This window comes from Heliconius melpomene, chromosome 1 (assembly GCF_056956725.1).
Source record: "Heliconius melpomene rosina isolate 202511_hmr_F chromosome 1, ASM5695672v1, whole genome shotgun sequence".
Taxonomy (NCBI): Eukaryota; Metazoa; Arthropoda; class Insecta; order Lepidoptera; family Nymphalidae; genus Heliconius; species Heliconius melpomene.
Genome location: NC_140389.1, coordinates 6,025,572 through 6,042,309, shown reverse-complemented (window position 1 = coordinate 6,042,309; position 16,738 = coordinate 6,025,572). Strand labels below are relative to the sequence as shown.

At 33.5% G+C, this 16,738-nt stretch overlaps 1 protein-coding gene across 2 annotated transcripts in view; it reads left to right on the top strand.

Moving 5' to 3' along the window:
- side-II (sidestep II transmembrane protein) overlaps positions 1 to 16,738 on the top strand; it is a 339,951-nt gene that overhangs the window by 185,506 nt on the left and 137,707 nt on the right. For both annotated transcript variants that reach the window (XM_085195977.1, XM_085195968.1), the window contains exons 6-7: positions 11,734 to 11,937; positions 12,189 to 12,349. In XM_085195977.1, coding sequence (XP_085052103.1) covers positions 11,734 to 11,937; positions 12,189 to 12,349 — 365 coding nt within the window. The remainder of the gene's footprint in view (positions 1 to 11,733; positions 11,938 to 12,188; positions 12,350 to 16,738) is intronic.

The window sequence follows — 16,738 nt, the reverse complement described above, 5'->3', positions numbered from 1 at the left end:
GCGCTCCATTCAGAATTGGATGCAGTTCAATCCCTGGTGGGATCAGGAATGCTCTGATTCTGTCGATCGGCGAAAGTCTGCTGAGGTGACATACGCGGCCTGTATGTCAATGGAGAATTTTATTGAGTACCTACGTAGTGATACGAAGTTTAGAAAATGCATTTGTAAAAAGAAAAAACTTGGCTGGGTCAATTTCTGTGAATCCCTAAGTCCTCGCTCCTCTTCCTCTCTTGTGTGGACAAACGTTAAGAGATTTCGCAGATCACTTAACAATGTCAACTCTCCGAACTCCAATAATCCTTCCATTTGGCTTAATGATTTTGCTGACAAATTGGCCCCTCCTTCTGTACCATCCTATGACCTTTTTATATCCTCGCCGGTTGAATCTTCAGAGGAAATGGATTGTCCTTTTTCCTTTGAAGAGCTCAATAACGTCTTAACGGATCTAAAAGACACTAGTCCAGGAGAGGATGGTGTCTCTTATTCTTTTATTACTAGATTAAGTGAACAAGCTAAGCGCCATTTTTTAAATCTGGTAAATATTATATTTCAATCAGGCAATACTCCCATATCATGGAAATCCCAAATTATTATTCCTTTACTTAAACCAGGAAAATGTTCTTCCGATCCTAATTCCTATAGACCCATTGCTCTTTCATCTACTTTATCAAAAATTGTTGAACGGCTTTTGAAAAACCGTTTGGAATGGTTAGTGGAAAGCAGGAATATACTAGCGCCCTCTCAATTTGGTTTCAGAAAGGGGTTAGGTACCATAGATAGTCTCAGTGTTTTAACTACAGACATTCGACGAGCTTATGCCAAAGGAGAGTATCTAGTTGGTGTTTTTCTGGATGTTGCATCTGCATATGATGGTGTTCTTCTCCCGGTACTCAGGCAGAAACTTCGACAGCTGAGTATTCCGCCGAGGATATCTCATTACATATGCAATTTGCTGACCGGTAGAACGGTATCTGTTAAGCACCCGCTTCTTACTGTACCTCCCAGACTCGTCTGGAAGGGTCTTCCTCAAGGTTCGGCTCTGAGTCCTCTGTTGTATAATTTATACACACATGACCTCGATCTGTCTGTCAATAGTTTTTGCAACATACTTCAATACGCTGATGATATCGTTCTCTACTACAGCTCAAAATCTGTGGAGGACATAACTTTTCGTTTGAATACTGCTTTGCACTATCTTAACCAATGGCTTTCTGATCATGGCCTGGCATTATCAGTGGCTAAATGTCAAGCGGTGGTATTTACAAAAAAGAGACTAATTCCAAATTTTAACATTTTATATGATAATATTCCCATTAATTTTTCGGAAAGTGTAAAGTTCTTAGGTTTAATACTCGACAAACGATTGAACGGAATTGCACATGCTGAGTATCTCAGCAAAAAATGTGAAAAAGGCATAAATGCTTTAAGAGCTGTGTCTGGTGTGTGGTGGGGTGCACACCCTTATACTCTTAAATTATTATACCATGCAATAATTCGTAGTCATATTGACTATGGTTTATTTGTTTTAGACCCCTTTAACAAAGTAGCGTCAGAAAAACTCAATCGAATTCAATATAAATGTCTCCGAATCATTCTAGGTGCAATGAGGTCTACTCCCACTAACGCACTCCAGGTAGAGTGTGTTGATCCTCCTCTTCCTATCCGCCGTCAATATCTCTCCGATCGATTTGTGGGCAAAATGTTACAGCTTGCTTCCCATCCTTTAAGGTCTAAGCTATCCGAGTTAGCCGACCTTATTCCTCGTGACAAACCCCTACCATATGTACTTAATAGTTTCCTTAAATTTACCAATCTCCCTCATCCTTTGTCCTGCTCTCCATCTAACCCATTGTTTTGTACATCATACAAGGCTTTGGTTTATGCTCCTCGTATCATAACAGATCTTGGCTTGATCAAAGAAGATCCTGGCACCAACACAAAGTTTCAAAATATAATTCAACTCAATTGGTTTGATCATCTTCTCATCTTCACTGATGCATCAAAGCTCTCTAAAGAGGGCTGTGTTGGTGCAGCATGCTGGATCCCAAAATTCAAAATTATTTTACAATTTAAATGTCCTCCCGAATCTTCAGTGTTTACAGGTGAGGCTGTTGCTTTATTAGAAGCAATCCTGTTTGCACATTCCCATGACTTTAGACAGACGGTTATTTTTACTGACTCGCTAAGCTGCTTAATGGCGTTGAGGGGTAACCCATTTCATAGTAAATTAAGATCTTCAATTGTTTTAAGGATTCGTGAAGAATTGTACTCATGTTATCTAAAGGGTTTGGATATTACTTTAGTCTGGATTCCAGGACATTCTGGAATTAGTGGGAATGAATCGGCAGACTCCTGCGCTAAGTTAGCTACTCAGTGTGGCACTTTAAATCACTTTTCTAATTCGGCCCAGGATTTGTTGTCCCTTGCATCTTCCCATCTAGATGAGTCCTGGAGGAAACTCTGGGAAAGATCAAAGTCTCTGAAAGGTAAGTACTATGCTTCTATCCAACCTTCTATCCCAAAGCGACCTTGGTTCTTTACTCAAAAATTTACTGAACGGAGAATTATATCAACAATTTGTCGTTTGCGTTTTGGGCATGCATGTACGCCTGTTCATCTGGCTAAGATCAGGGTCAGGGATCACTCTCTGTGTGAATGTGGCCTCGACGACGGTTCTCCTTCTCACATCCTTTTCTCTTGTCCTAAATTGACCCGTCCCTTATATGACATCCTTCCTTATAAAGTTCCCCGCCCCCTTAATGTCCAGTGTTTGTTAATGTTTGTGTTTAGTCCGTTGTGTAAATTTTTATGTAAATATATTAAGAATAACAAAATTAAACTATAAACTAACATTTGTGTTAAATAATAGATATTACTAACCCTCTTTATTTATATATTGTATATATATATATATATATATATTTTTTTTATTGTTATAGGTGAAGGCAGTATTTTAACTGGATCTTTCTTAAACATGCATTTTTCTATTGTTTAATATTATAACTTTTTTTTACCGTACAACCTCTTTCGTGAGTTCTCCATTCAACGTGACACTGGCGAAGTGATTTTGTGCTCAACTGGCACGCTCGGAACGCCATTATAGAAAGAACAGAACAGAACAGTACTTATTATGCTTAGTGGAAAAAAATATATGGAAAAAAATATAAATGACGCTTAACCAACCGTTGGCGCATAATTTATCGATAACTTCATTAAAAACAGTTTCATAAAAATTTACTCGACTTGAAATTTTTAACACTTTTATATTCAAAACATGTTTTAAATTGTTTTATAAATTTAAAATTAAAAACTTATATAAGTAAGGCTCGTCGTGGATCAGGGGGACAAGTGTGTGATTGTCAACGCGACAGTTTGTGGGATCGATTTTCATTAGAGAAAATTGAATATTTAATATTTTTATTTTTTCGCTCTGGTGTCCAATCAAAGCGCGGCGTTGAGTTCCGTACAATAACATAACAAGAACGTATTTGATAATCGCAGTGCAAATGAGACCGCATCACGCGGCAAAATGGGACCGAGGCAACATGTTTAGTGTAGTATAATCAAGTGATGAATTAACATTTCTGTTTCGTTAGATAGCATTGAATTATTCATGAGATTGGCTTCGCTACAAACGGGCCGTGATAGTTGCCGGCGGGCGGCGGGCGGTGGGCTATCGATGTCATATGATAAATTTGAAAACTTTATGGTGAAAAATTCACATGAAAGTTGGCATGGTTGGGTAAAACAGTCGTTTAATTGGTCTTCGTCTATAAAATAGGAATTTTGGCCACACATAAAATAATAGAGTAGGCAGAGGGTGCTAAGACACTCCGTTTCCCGTGTTGAGTGGAGGAATTTAACGCCGCGCTTATCTCCTCATTAGAGCTAAGTAATGAAAATAATAAATCCCCCGTTTTGGAATCGACTGGTCACTCTGGATCGATATCGGCTGGAAAATAAGAGGAATAAATTTTTTAAGTCCTGGCTTTGGTAAGGCAAATCACGGCGTTCAGTTCCGTCCTTATGCAGTTGCTTTTGTTCACAATACAGATGCTAGTTGATGTTTGACGTTATTTCTTTCATTACCTATCTTTTATATATAAATACATTTTATGTATAGAATAAAGTATGTTTTCTAAAACTTTTCACAAATCATAAAAAAATAAACTCATTCGTAAATTCATAAAACTAGGTGTGACATCAGCTTTATTTGTCTTACGTTGATTAAGATCAAATAGATGTGTTGTGTGACACCTAGTTATTCTGTAACATTAGGAGGTACTCGTATGAGAGAATATACTAAATTAAACATAAATGGAATAATTTCATACATCAAAGTAATTTTTTTCTCCGAAAAGACATGTTATTTCTTACAAAGGACTTACGAGTACGAAGTGACTTAAAGCTTTCAAAATAAATATACAATTATTTAGGAGACTCAATTAGAGGTCAGGCGTGGCGCACGTGCTACTAAACGCGATAGGTTGTGGTTTCGATTCCCACTCGAGGACATAAATATATTTAATATTTTAAATTAGGTAACGAGGCAAAACGCGGTGTTGAGTTACGCCTCTCAATACACAATGCTTCCAGTACACGGCGGAAAGTTGGGACGGAAGTATCTTAGTGTCTTAACACTAGGTTCCAAACCAAACGAAAAAAGAAAATAAGTATATTATATACTAGCGTTTACGTGTGGCTTCGCCCGCATGGTTTAAAAGGAAATAACTAAAACTTGTATATGACATAAACAGAATGTGTCATACATCATAAGCGTCGGCAGCTGACTGCATAGTACCTTACATAGAAAGAATTAATGTCATGTAATAAATGGTATAAAATCATATCTTGAAAAATCTTATAAATACTATTTAACATAAAAATATTTTTTTTCAATTCAAAAGAAGTAGCTCCTGAGATTAGCGCTAATCTTTAATTTTATAATATTAGTATATAAATATATATTAATATTGCTGTATTCATAAATGCTAAGATAATTAAAATGAGATACAAAGTAGTATTTTCAAATTGTATTCTTGAAACCTGAACTTGCGATTTTTTCTTTAGACAGTCCTCAGGGCACTCACCACTGACACTGGAACGCTTTTAACAGATAAAACATCAAGGAGCAGCTCTATACTATTTGAGAGGACACAGTTCAGTGCGATCGCGATCAATCTTACAGAGAGAAAAGAGTGCCTTAAATTATAGTGACAAAAAATATCGATTTTGAGTACAACTCAATTTTATTTGCGTCATTTTATTGTAATTATTCTGTAGTGATATAATTAAAAACTCTTAATTAGATAATTACTTTTCTTGTTAGTTCTTTTTTTTGTTTTTTTTATTACACTTATTATATACGAGTAAAAGAAATGAAAATGATATTCAAAGAATATCCTCTAATTTACCTAAAGCACAAACTTTCTCATCGTCTGAAGACAAAATCGAATCAGAACTGATTTTATCTGATCGTAGCGAGTGAACCAAATCTGAGGAGATGAAAGAATTTGCATAATCGAGAAATTGATTGAAGCGTATTTTTTCTAAAACACCCTGGAAAAAAAAGATTCAATGACTGCGGGGCAGATGCCTTTCTAATGACGGGGGCTTACTTTGGCCCGTTTAGGACAAACGTTAGGGGCTGCCTGTTGCTCGCCTCATCGGAACCTTCACTTGGACAGAATATTCTTGTTGTAATTTCATTACTAAGTCCCTGAGGAAGATGTTCTATATTGATATCCAGAGATATACTTACAATGTCCACCTTATTCTTATATGATCGAAATAAAAAAATATATTAGTAAATTGTAAGAAGCTCAGATAAAACGAAGAATTTCGACGCGGCTCTTGATGAGAACGTATAGCTTAGTGGCCAGAGCGTTCAAATTTTAATATCTTTTCTAAAATACTGTTTTACCTTTAGTTTGAAATTACGCCTAAAAATAGTAAAAATATAAAATACTCGTATGCCATAAAGATAACAAAGTATTCTAGAAGAATATTGTTGTTTTATAGTGGTTAAATTCTTAGTGTAGAACAACAAAAACACTATTATGTAGTTTCCTCCAGAAACACCTGATTGAATAAAATATCAACAACGATTTCATTATTTCAGCGCCGTGTTTGCGCTAACGCCGAAATCTAATTTAAATAAGCACTGTTGTTGTTTATCAGGTTGGAAAACTGACGTTTCAAGGAAAATAGTATTTATTTTATAAGGAAATAAGAGTAAATTTCCATTGAGTGTCTCCAGAGTGAAATTAGGCCGGAGCTGGAGAACGCTAGTGACCTGCTTTATTCGCAATTATGAAAAGGCGAAACTAGACCGCTTTTTGCGAATCGATTTTGTTTAAGTATTGAGAGTCTTTAAAAATAAATAGAATTGTAGAGAGAGAGTGAGTGAGATAAGAGAAATTTCCTACAAACTTTATAATAAATGAAACTGACAAATTATTTTATACTAGTGGGCCCGGACGCGGCTACGCCGCGGATTAAAATAACTCAAAAAATAATAATAAGTGGAGATTTATTATTAGAAAAAATATCTGAGTAACCGAAATGAACAAACAAAAGAAGTAAAAGTAACTTTTTCTAAAATTCTTAATATTAGAAAAAGTACCTAAAGTTTGCCGTGCGCGCGAACTAAACATTTTTCTATATTAAATAATTATTAATTTTTGCGAACAATATTAAATAAAATCCCAAATGATTAAAATTACGATATTTTAAGTGTATAACATCGGTATAGACCGATCGGTATAGACCGAACCGAACTGAGATAAATTAATTATAAGCAGCATATAATTACATAAAAAATAATAGTAATTCGAAAATATATAAAAAATTACAAAATCATCAAAGTCATCTGCCCGTTCGCGTCGGTCATACTATACCACTCGTAGGCTAGGTCATTTGGAATCAGTGACATCTTAATTGTTTATTACAATGTTATACAGTAAACTATAATTTCCATCAAGATGAAATGCTAAAAGTGACTATTATATTTATTTTCATAAGGATGAATATCAAATTATAGCAATCATCTAATTTTTGTAAATGTATACAAATCTATACTGGCGCGCGCCATGTATGCGTTAAGCAAACTCATTTTGGGTGACGTTTCCTTAAAACAACAAACTTTGCAAGCCGTTGCTTAGCAACGCGTAGCGACGATTGTTATTAACATGGCGGAATAAATTGCATGTCAAATTAATTATTTTAATATATTGGTATATATCGAAAATATTACAAATGTGAGAAAAAAAGTATCCTATGTTCATCCCGAGACCCTCAAGTATATCTATATGAGTATTTTATCACAATTAAATTAGCGGTTTAGGCCTGATTGCGTAAAAGACAGACAGACAGACAGACAGACAGAAAGACAGAGTTACTTTCGAATTTATAATATAGGTATGGATATTTTACTGCATATTTTACTATGTTATAACGTCATGACAATGATAGTATTTTCAAATAAAAATAAATATAGTGGAAATCTAATTTCGTTTATCCATTAAGTCAAAATGTGTCCAATATACTTATTTATTACAAATGAAAATAATACCAACATAATATGGACCGTTTATTTTGAAAGTGGTGTAAGTCCATTTTCTTTTGTTTCGAGAAAATTAAAGGTTAGTATGTCGATGATTATGCAATTTCATTTACCGACCGACTTTAAGTTGTTCAAAATATGGGTTTTTTTTGAGAAATTAAACACGGACTAGTTATATATAAAAAAATTACATTAAATTAAGCATGAATTACGTGATAGCTCATTTTTCTCAAAAGTGGACTTACACCACTTTCAAAATAAACGGTCCATATAATAAATATTACGAAATAAATTAATTTTTAACAAAAACAAAAACCGACTTCTAACAACAAACTAAAAAGTGAAAAATAATTATATAAAGATTTTATAATTTTGAAGTCGGTGCCAAGTAAAACAAACAGGCTTAGTAATTAGATATTGTAGTAACGGTGTTGTTAGCATTAGTTTGACACCGACTTCAAAATTATAAAATCTTCTTATTCGGCTATTAGTCGCGCACATGCATAATGCAAATTTAAGACTTATGTGATTTTCTCATGGATACCATTGTCAGACATGGACCAAAAAAAAATGGGACCATTCGGGAAGCTATACCTTTCAAATAAAAAAAAAATATCAAAATCGGTCCACCCAGTTAAAAGTTATAAGGTAACAAACATAAAAAAAAAAGAAAAAAAAAAAAAAAAAAAATACAGTCGAATTGATAACCTCCTTTTCTTACAGAAGTCGGTTAAAAATATCTAATTCTGGGAAGGATCAGTGGTAAATTTTACTATGTCAAAGAAATATATAATAAAAATATATATTAAGCTAACGTTCAAATAACCTTGAGGCTCTATTCTTCTTTCACTCTCAAAGTATGTAGGTGTCTATTTAAAAATTCTTTACTTTGTTGTCTTCAAAACAAAAACATTTCTTACTCATTTAGTTCATTGTTTCATTTTTTACATGTTACAATTTTTCTTAAACAAATATTAAATAAGAATAATTGGCCAATTGTTGTATATATACTTTTATCATGGACTAGTAAAAATAATAGAAATATATTAAAATTTAAAAAAATATTTAAAAAACTTACTATAAAACTTTTACATTACATGTATACATGTGTTATGTTGCGAAATGTGGAAACACATAACACACAATGTCTCCAGAATTTTGAAGTAAATGGGAAAAGTAAGCCTCTTTGGAACGTTGGAACGGAGTATTTTAATTTAACTAGGTTCTCAGGTTCCCTCTGACTACCCTAATATGTGTGAGATGCAGCGTGAAGCTAAAAAAATGTAGCATAAAAAGCGAGCTAAGCGAGTGTTTCCCAAAATTCCTACGGAAATTAATTAATATGAAACAAAATTATATTACCAAAATATTTTTCAAATAGGTATACTATAACGATTACGTATCAAATTTAAAATATGAATCTATAATATCACATTTAACAAACTAAATTTATTAGGCACGTTTCACCTAACCACAAATATCATTAAATTATTTATTGCAATATTAACTATATATATTTCAAATTATAATATTTATAGCAATAACGAGAAAGTTTTAAATATGAACTAAACTTGACTAAAATTGTACACAGAATTTCAACAAAACCAAGTCTTAATTTAGGCAGACCTAAATAGTTTAGAGAACCGCAGACGTAGCCAGGTACAGAGTAATTAAGTATGAATATCCTTGCTCCTTGGAAAATAGACGTTTGCTTAGTGGTCTATTTATATATAAAATTCATTGCACTGTGGCCCTTATATATTTGTTGCTGACAGCCCAATAAAATAAAAATATAATTTATAAGCTTGCAGAACCCATTTAAATTATTTTGAATTATCTTAATTTAACAAAAAAAAAATCGTAGACAAAATACATTAGTTTTATAAAAGAAACAAAAATTCCTAAAGAATATCCTCTTTAGAATACAAAATAGTAAAGAGTATATTACATTTCCCAGCATTGGTATACCTTCTTATAATTATATCTGTAATTGCTTTAACAACGTTACCTGTAAAATATATAAACGTCTTCTCGTAATTAGAATAGATCCAAGACACCCTACAAACTCATTAAAATTATTAACACTGACTTGGACTTAAAGAAGCCCTAGAAATTCGCCATTTCGTTCATTTTGATTGTGTCTACTCGTTAGTGTTGAGTACTATCAATGCTATACAATAACTAATTTTAACTGTGGTTTTATTGGGGGTTCGATCCCCACTCTAAGAAATGAGCATTTTGTGGGTAGACGGAAACGGAGTGATCTTAACACTACGTTCCACATAGCAGGGTATGCGTAAAAAAATTTGTACTAACACCAAAGTTTGAATGTATGCGTTTGAAACTTGCTCAAGAAAATGTTTATATTTAAAATATGTTTGCTACCTTCGTGTCCTAATATACTAAGTGGACTTGGAGAAGCTATTTCGGTGAAAGGTATTATAACAAAGAAATTATGTCTTACTAAGAAGCTGTTATATAAATATATTTTCTAATTATTTTTAATGACTTTTTTTTTATAAGTAGATACAGTATTTTAGTAGGAAAATATAATACGCGGAACAACAATGTTATTATGCTACCTATTCTAAAAATAAATATTTCGCTTACAAAATTCAAATACTTTCTTAACAGCATCAGGTTAAGCGATTTAACCTAAAACATGAAATCACAATTCAACTCAGAATCCCTGTAGCTAACATACATTAAAAGCCCTCGCTGTGCCCCAGATGGGGCTCATAAGTGAAGTCAGGATCAACAATTAGTATAATTATATGCACGTAAACAAACCACTTACAAGCTGGTTACCGTACGTAAGCCCCGGCTCCACTGCGTGCCTCATGAATAGATGCATACCAGCCAACCCACAAGTAGACATTCCCAAATCCAAATTGAATCTATTGACACTCAGAATTAGATTGGGCACACTTGCTCTTCGTATCTAGATAGTAATTTAATTTGAACAAAGTGTTGCAATGCATATCTAAAATCGGTTTGGGCAAAGGGATGCTGCGACAGATGAAGTAGATGCCGAACTGCTTCGTATACCAAATTCAAATCGTCTTAGATTTTGCTAATAAAATAATTTACTAAGACGTTGTTTTGTTTTGTCGGTTAGAAATCTACGACAGTAGGAATATTATAGTGAGTAGAATGTTTGTGTTAGACTGAAATTGTGTTTATTGTCAATTTTCGAATGTAAAAAAATGGAATATGTCTGGTCATTGTGGTGCGGTTACATGCTTATTTACACCAAAGATAGTTACAGTTTTGTGCTTTTTCCATTTCGAATGAAAGATAAAGATGATTAGACACTCCTTGATTGAGGGTTTTAAATTTCAACCAATTGAATTTATATACCTATAATGTTTCCTCTAATTTACTTTGATATTTATAAAAAAGACAAATAATTTCAAATTGCAAATTTGAAAGGAACTGTTTATATAAAATCTTACTAACAAAATTTTGTTATTCAGGAAACGAAAATTCAATATTTCAAAATCATAACTCATGGAATAAGTTTTTAAAAAATATTTATTAAAAAATATACCATTATGCTTTCATTCAGCATCATCATACCATCAGATTTATCTCATACGCCGATATTTTACTGACGTGAATAGTATGAAAGGCTTCATAGTTTAGTACGTGCTCTTTGCCGATTATACGAATGAAGTGGAAAATGAGCGCAGAATAAATAAAACGGCATAGTTCATTACAAATTTAATTAATTAGAACCATACTCGACCCCCTTCTGAATTTTAAAAGCCACGTTTAGTTGACTCATACTCCTGTGGATTCGCAATTAATCTAGCAGCAAACTGTTTTAATAGACTTTTACTTCGTTTCATGTTTACATTTTATATTTTAGATTTTTATAAAGAATGTTGGGGATGTGTTTGACGTTTATCCTTGTTGTTTATTTTTTAATATATAGCCCAAGTTTGTCGGGAAATTTGTTCTTCTTCAATTGTACAGTGTGTATAATCATCATCATCATCATCATCATCATCATCATAGTAGCACAGTGGAACAGTATCAGATTGTAAACTAGCGTCTTAGTCCTTAGCGAAATAAAATATACTTTCATTTGAGTTGCGAAATTTAAAGATTATCTCTATTCTTGTATATACGAGCTTTACATGACCAATTAAAATTTTTGACCACAGGTCGTCCAGAACCTTCAGTACGGTGGCTGGTCAACGGTGTGCTAGTGGACGAGGAGTATGAACATAATACTGGTGACGTTATAGAGAACAGGCTCCTATGGCCAGCGATACGACGCGCCGACTACGCGGCGGTCTTCACATGTCAAGCGGCCAATTCTCATTTAGTACCGCCTAAAGAAGTCTCGCTGGTGCTCGATATGTTTTGTAAGTATATAATATATAGGGATTTATATAAAGGGCTTATTTCGTATATTTTTATTTATTTCTATTAAATACAGGTCATATATAAATACAAGTTTTTTGTAAGTAATACAAAATTCTGTATTTATAACAATATGAAATTTGAATGTAGAAAAAAGTATAAAAACGGTTAATATTAATTAAATAAAAATACACCGAAAAATTTAAAAGAAATGTTATATAAAATATATAGTATAAGCAATTTTTGTTCGCAGTGCGACCATTAACAGTTGAGATCAAAAAACCATCGGAAATCGGCGAAGGGGGATATTTAACGGCGGAAAGACGGTACGAAGTGGCGTGTGAGTCAGCAGGTAGCAGACCTCCCGCGGCGATCACGTGGTACAAGGGGAAACGGCAGCTTAAGAGAATTACGGTAAGTAATTAGTTTTATAGTATATCTTAAAACTTTTATTGGAGAAAAGAAATACAAATTTAAAAATAAAAATATCTTTCAATATCTCACCAGGGTCCAGATCATCAGTATGAAGAAATAACTCTATATTATAGTGTTCATGTATTGCTTTAACTATAAGAATATTGACTGTATCGGAATATCCAAATCAATCCGTCTGTCTACCTTCCTGTAAGCATTATAACGGCACTCCATTGTGTAAGCAAATTAATAGCACACGCTCCAGGCTCGTCTCCAAGAGGCAACCCAATTTGCCTTACATTGAGATTTGTAGATACTGTCTGAACCTAATAATGTTTATTTCAGCTTTGTATTAGTTTACCGATAACGTATTATTTCCTACCTAAAAGGTAGTGTAAGCTGTTTTCATAATGAATACTCAGAGATCTAAGTAAATATTATGTTTATATATATTTTTTTTTGCAAAAAAGAAAAACAATTAATTTTCATAGTAAATTTCAATACTAAATTTAATACAGTTTTTCATTAGTGTATTCCATATTTTAAACATATAGTAGTATACTTAGATTTATATAACTCCTAAGTAAAGCGAGAGCGAGCAGCTTGCATAATAGAAACCTATTAAAGCTTAATGAAACTAGAATTTTCAGTGACAAAGTCGAACCAGTCTAAGGCGTTTATTCCATAAAACGTCAATTAGCGTTCAAATAGTATTAAATCGTTAGTCTTATATCGATCTGCATCACTTTAATATACGTTAAAATATTAATTGACTTTTCTTACTGTTTAAGGGGGTATCCTCATGCTATTCCTTAAAATAGCTTCACGCATATATACTTATATATTATTACTAAATATAATCTCATGTACTGACTCCCTTAGCGGATCCATCCAAGTTATCACCACGACGAGTAAATTACCACCTCGTGATGCATCGACTCATTTCCACCAGCCATGCACGTCGAACAGATGACGACGACGCAATATACACTTATACATAGAGATATAAATAACCCATTAGTAGGCACTTAGCCCGTATTTACTACTATAGTATTAATTACTACTTGTATATACTCCTAGTATAGTATAGAACAATTGGCACCAGGCCAGCGGTCAGGGATATATTTCATATCGACGCATTCAATCTTTTTAGTGAGCTATTAAATTCTGTAATCGGAGCTGATTTAGATTCGATACATACGAATGCAGTGTATTGAGGTGGAATGTGACAGTTTGAGTTTGAAGTGAGTTTGACCGGTTTCGGGGGGATTGAATTATTTTCATCTCCTCGTTTTTATAAATGGACTAAGCAACCTAAATGGCGGTTAAGTTAAGCAACCGGTTAATTTAGACATCCTGTACTTTTTTTGGACATGCATTGAGAAGCATTGTATTTGGTCACTTACACAGGCCAGTTTTGTATTTATCCACACATTTTTAAAACTGTTTAAAATTAATTAGCTTATATGTATTTTAATATTATAGAACTGAAAATTGTATTTGGTTGAACGCGCAAATCTCAAGAACTTCGAATTAAAACTACATTTTAGTTTTCAATAGTGCATTCATAGTGGAAGGCGTTAATTGTTTATATGATAGCCACGAAGAGTCACCTCGAGCAATTGAAATATGTCATGTATGATAAGATATACAACTCTTAATTATTCAATAGGACCACGGAGGCGAAGCCGCAGGAAAAATCTAGTATTTATATAGTAAACTATATAATTAGCTGTACCTCCTCTGATCGCACACATAGTGAAACTTCATAAAGTCTAAACAAACTGATCGTCGTCGTTGTCGTCTCCTACATTTGCATATCGTTGGACTGCATTCATTAAACGCCGTACCAAGTTTTATAGGAACTTTGCACTGTCGATAGACGATATTATCGATTAAATTTTACTTAGTTTTTATTTATATTGAATCGTTCATTTGTTCTTTTGATAAATTGGATTGGAAAGCGTCGAGTGCTAGAACGCAGAGCAAAAATTAAGCGCAAAAAGAAAGTTAGTGTGTTAAAAAAGAAAGTAAGTAAATGTTTTGTTAAAAACATTGATATTCGTTAATTCGTTGTTGTTAAAGAGCGGAAAATATCTTTGTCCTCTCGAAGAATTGAATTAATTACTTATTATCGCTTATTTTTATAACTAAATCACTTTGTTTCAAAACTTTTATATGTTTCAAAAAGAAAGTATCACGACTCCTACAACCAAAGACCGGCATTTTAACTTTTAAAGGAATTTCGCTGTTAATTCTAAAATTCAACCAACATTGTTGAGGTTGAAAACTTAAATTAATTATAGCCCGCGTTTTCTAATCAAAAAATGATTGTACTTAAACCCTACAGACGTTGCAGTTAGCGTCGCACGACTGAAACCAATTACCTTGTCTGGAAGACGCGCTCCAACCACACTGACTTGTAATAAGGGAGCTAGCTATAAGAAACACTTTCTTTGTACCGTTTAACGGGTAAATTGATTTTGTAAAAAGAAAAGGTAGATACTAAGTTCTTTCCAGTTTGTTGGGGCCTCGATTGTGGAAAATTGTATTCGCATAAACTATCTTTTGATGAACAAGCTCGATGAAAAAATAAAAAATATAGATAATAATTATATAGATTTACGATTTTAAGAAGAAAAATCAATATGTTTATATATTTTTTAACTTCTCGCTGTATACTGCATGTAACAGGATAGGCAGAGGGAACCTTGAGTTACGAATTGAGTGGCAGAATTCAACGCCGCGCTTGGTTTTGTCATCAAGGAGGAAACGAAAATAACTCATTTTCCTATGTGGGAATCAAATTTACAATCGTCTGGCTGGTTCTATTAAAGCTACATACTTCTAAAAGTTTCAATTCCACGTATATAGTTCATTCTGTTTAACTTTCGACACTTATTTATGCATTTCTTGTATCTAACGTACTAAAACTCCTAACGGCTAACGCCACTGGCTGTATATTGTATACGTTTTATGCGTGATTGATTCTGAAAAGGTCCTCCCCAGATGATTGATGGGATGCGACGTTTGCGCCGTTTTGCTATTTTTAGAAATATAAATCTTCTTTATAACTGAAAATCCAGTCGTTACGCGGCAGCACAGCTTCTAAGTGTAAACCGGGCAGTTGTGGGTTCAATTTCCATTCGGAGAGTGCAATATCGCGCTCTGGTTATAAAACAATGCATGGAAAAGCAATGTCTCGAAGATTGGAAGCCGAAAGTGGGAAACAGAGTGTTTTACCACTAGGTTCTCTCTGCCTACCATGCTATACGCCGTATATAGCGTTTTGTATGTATTTTATAGCCGGAAATTTGGTATAAATTACTCATACATACTAACCGCGTATTGAATTCTAATAATTACAATACTAAGGATTTCATATTGTAAAAAATCTTCTTAAAATGATCATTGGACGACTTAAATATATGTAAAAATTAATCTATCACATTTTAGAACGTATATACTCATATCATTGTATAATTTTCGCTGTACAGCGTGTTCTACCAGCACACTCAATTCCAATTTGCGCACCAAAGTTGGCCACCACCACAAATATACAAATACAAACTAATCAAAACAGCCTTTTGTTTTGCCGGTTAAAAACTAATCAAAGTGTGGTCTACGTGCAAAAATGATTGCGGCTGCGGCGGCGGCGTGACACATTTCACATCAGAGTGCAGTTAGCGCGAAACCAATTACCCTGCTCATTGAAAAGTTGCCGCCCGCAATCACTTCCAAGTGGAAACAATAAGAATACCTTCCATACCTTCCTACCTTGCTATGGCAGCACGGTAGGAAGGTAAGGCAACCTTTGTTTTAAAAATCTGAATGTTTAACACTAAACAAGAATTCAAAGGCCTTTGTGCCATTTTATTACTTTGTTCTACTTCTCTGTTCTTTTTGTTGCATGCTACAAGATATTAAATGTTCTGCATCCGCGCCGTGACTCGCGACTTGACGTGACAGTTGATTGAATGTTTTTTTTCTTCTTTTGTTTTATTGGTATTTTGTTTTGTTTGTATTATATTCTTTTTCTCTATTTTAAATATATAAATTTTAATTTGAATGTTACTTAAGTATCTCTGATGCTTTTCGTCTGTGTCAACATAATGTGCCCTAATATTTACTGAATGATTGACAGACAACGCACAACCGAAACTACGCGACGGCGTAGAACACAAAAAATTAATTTTTAACAAAAACAAAAACCGACTTCTAACAACGAACTAAAAAGTGAAAAATAATTATATAAAGATTTTATAATTTTGAAGTCGGTGCCAAGTAAAACAAACAGGCTTAGTAATTAGATATTGTAGTAAAGGTGTTGTAGCATTAGTTTGACACCGACTTCAAAATTATAAAATCTTTATATAATTATTTTTCACT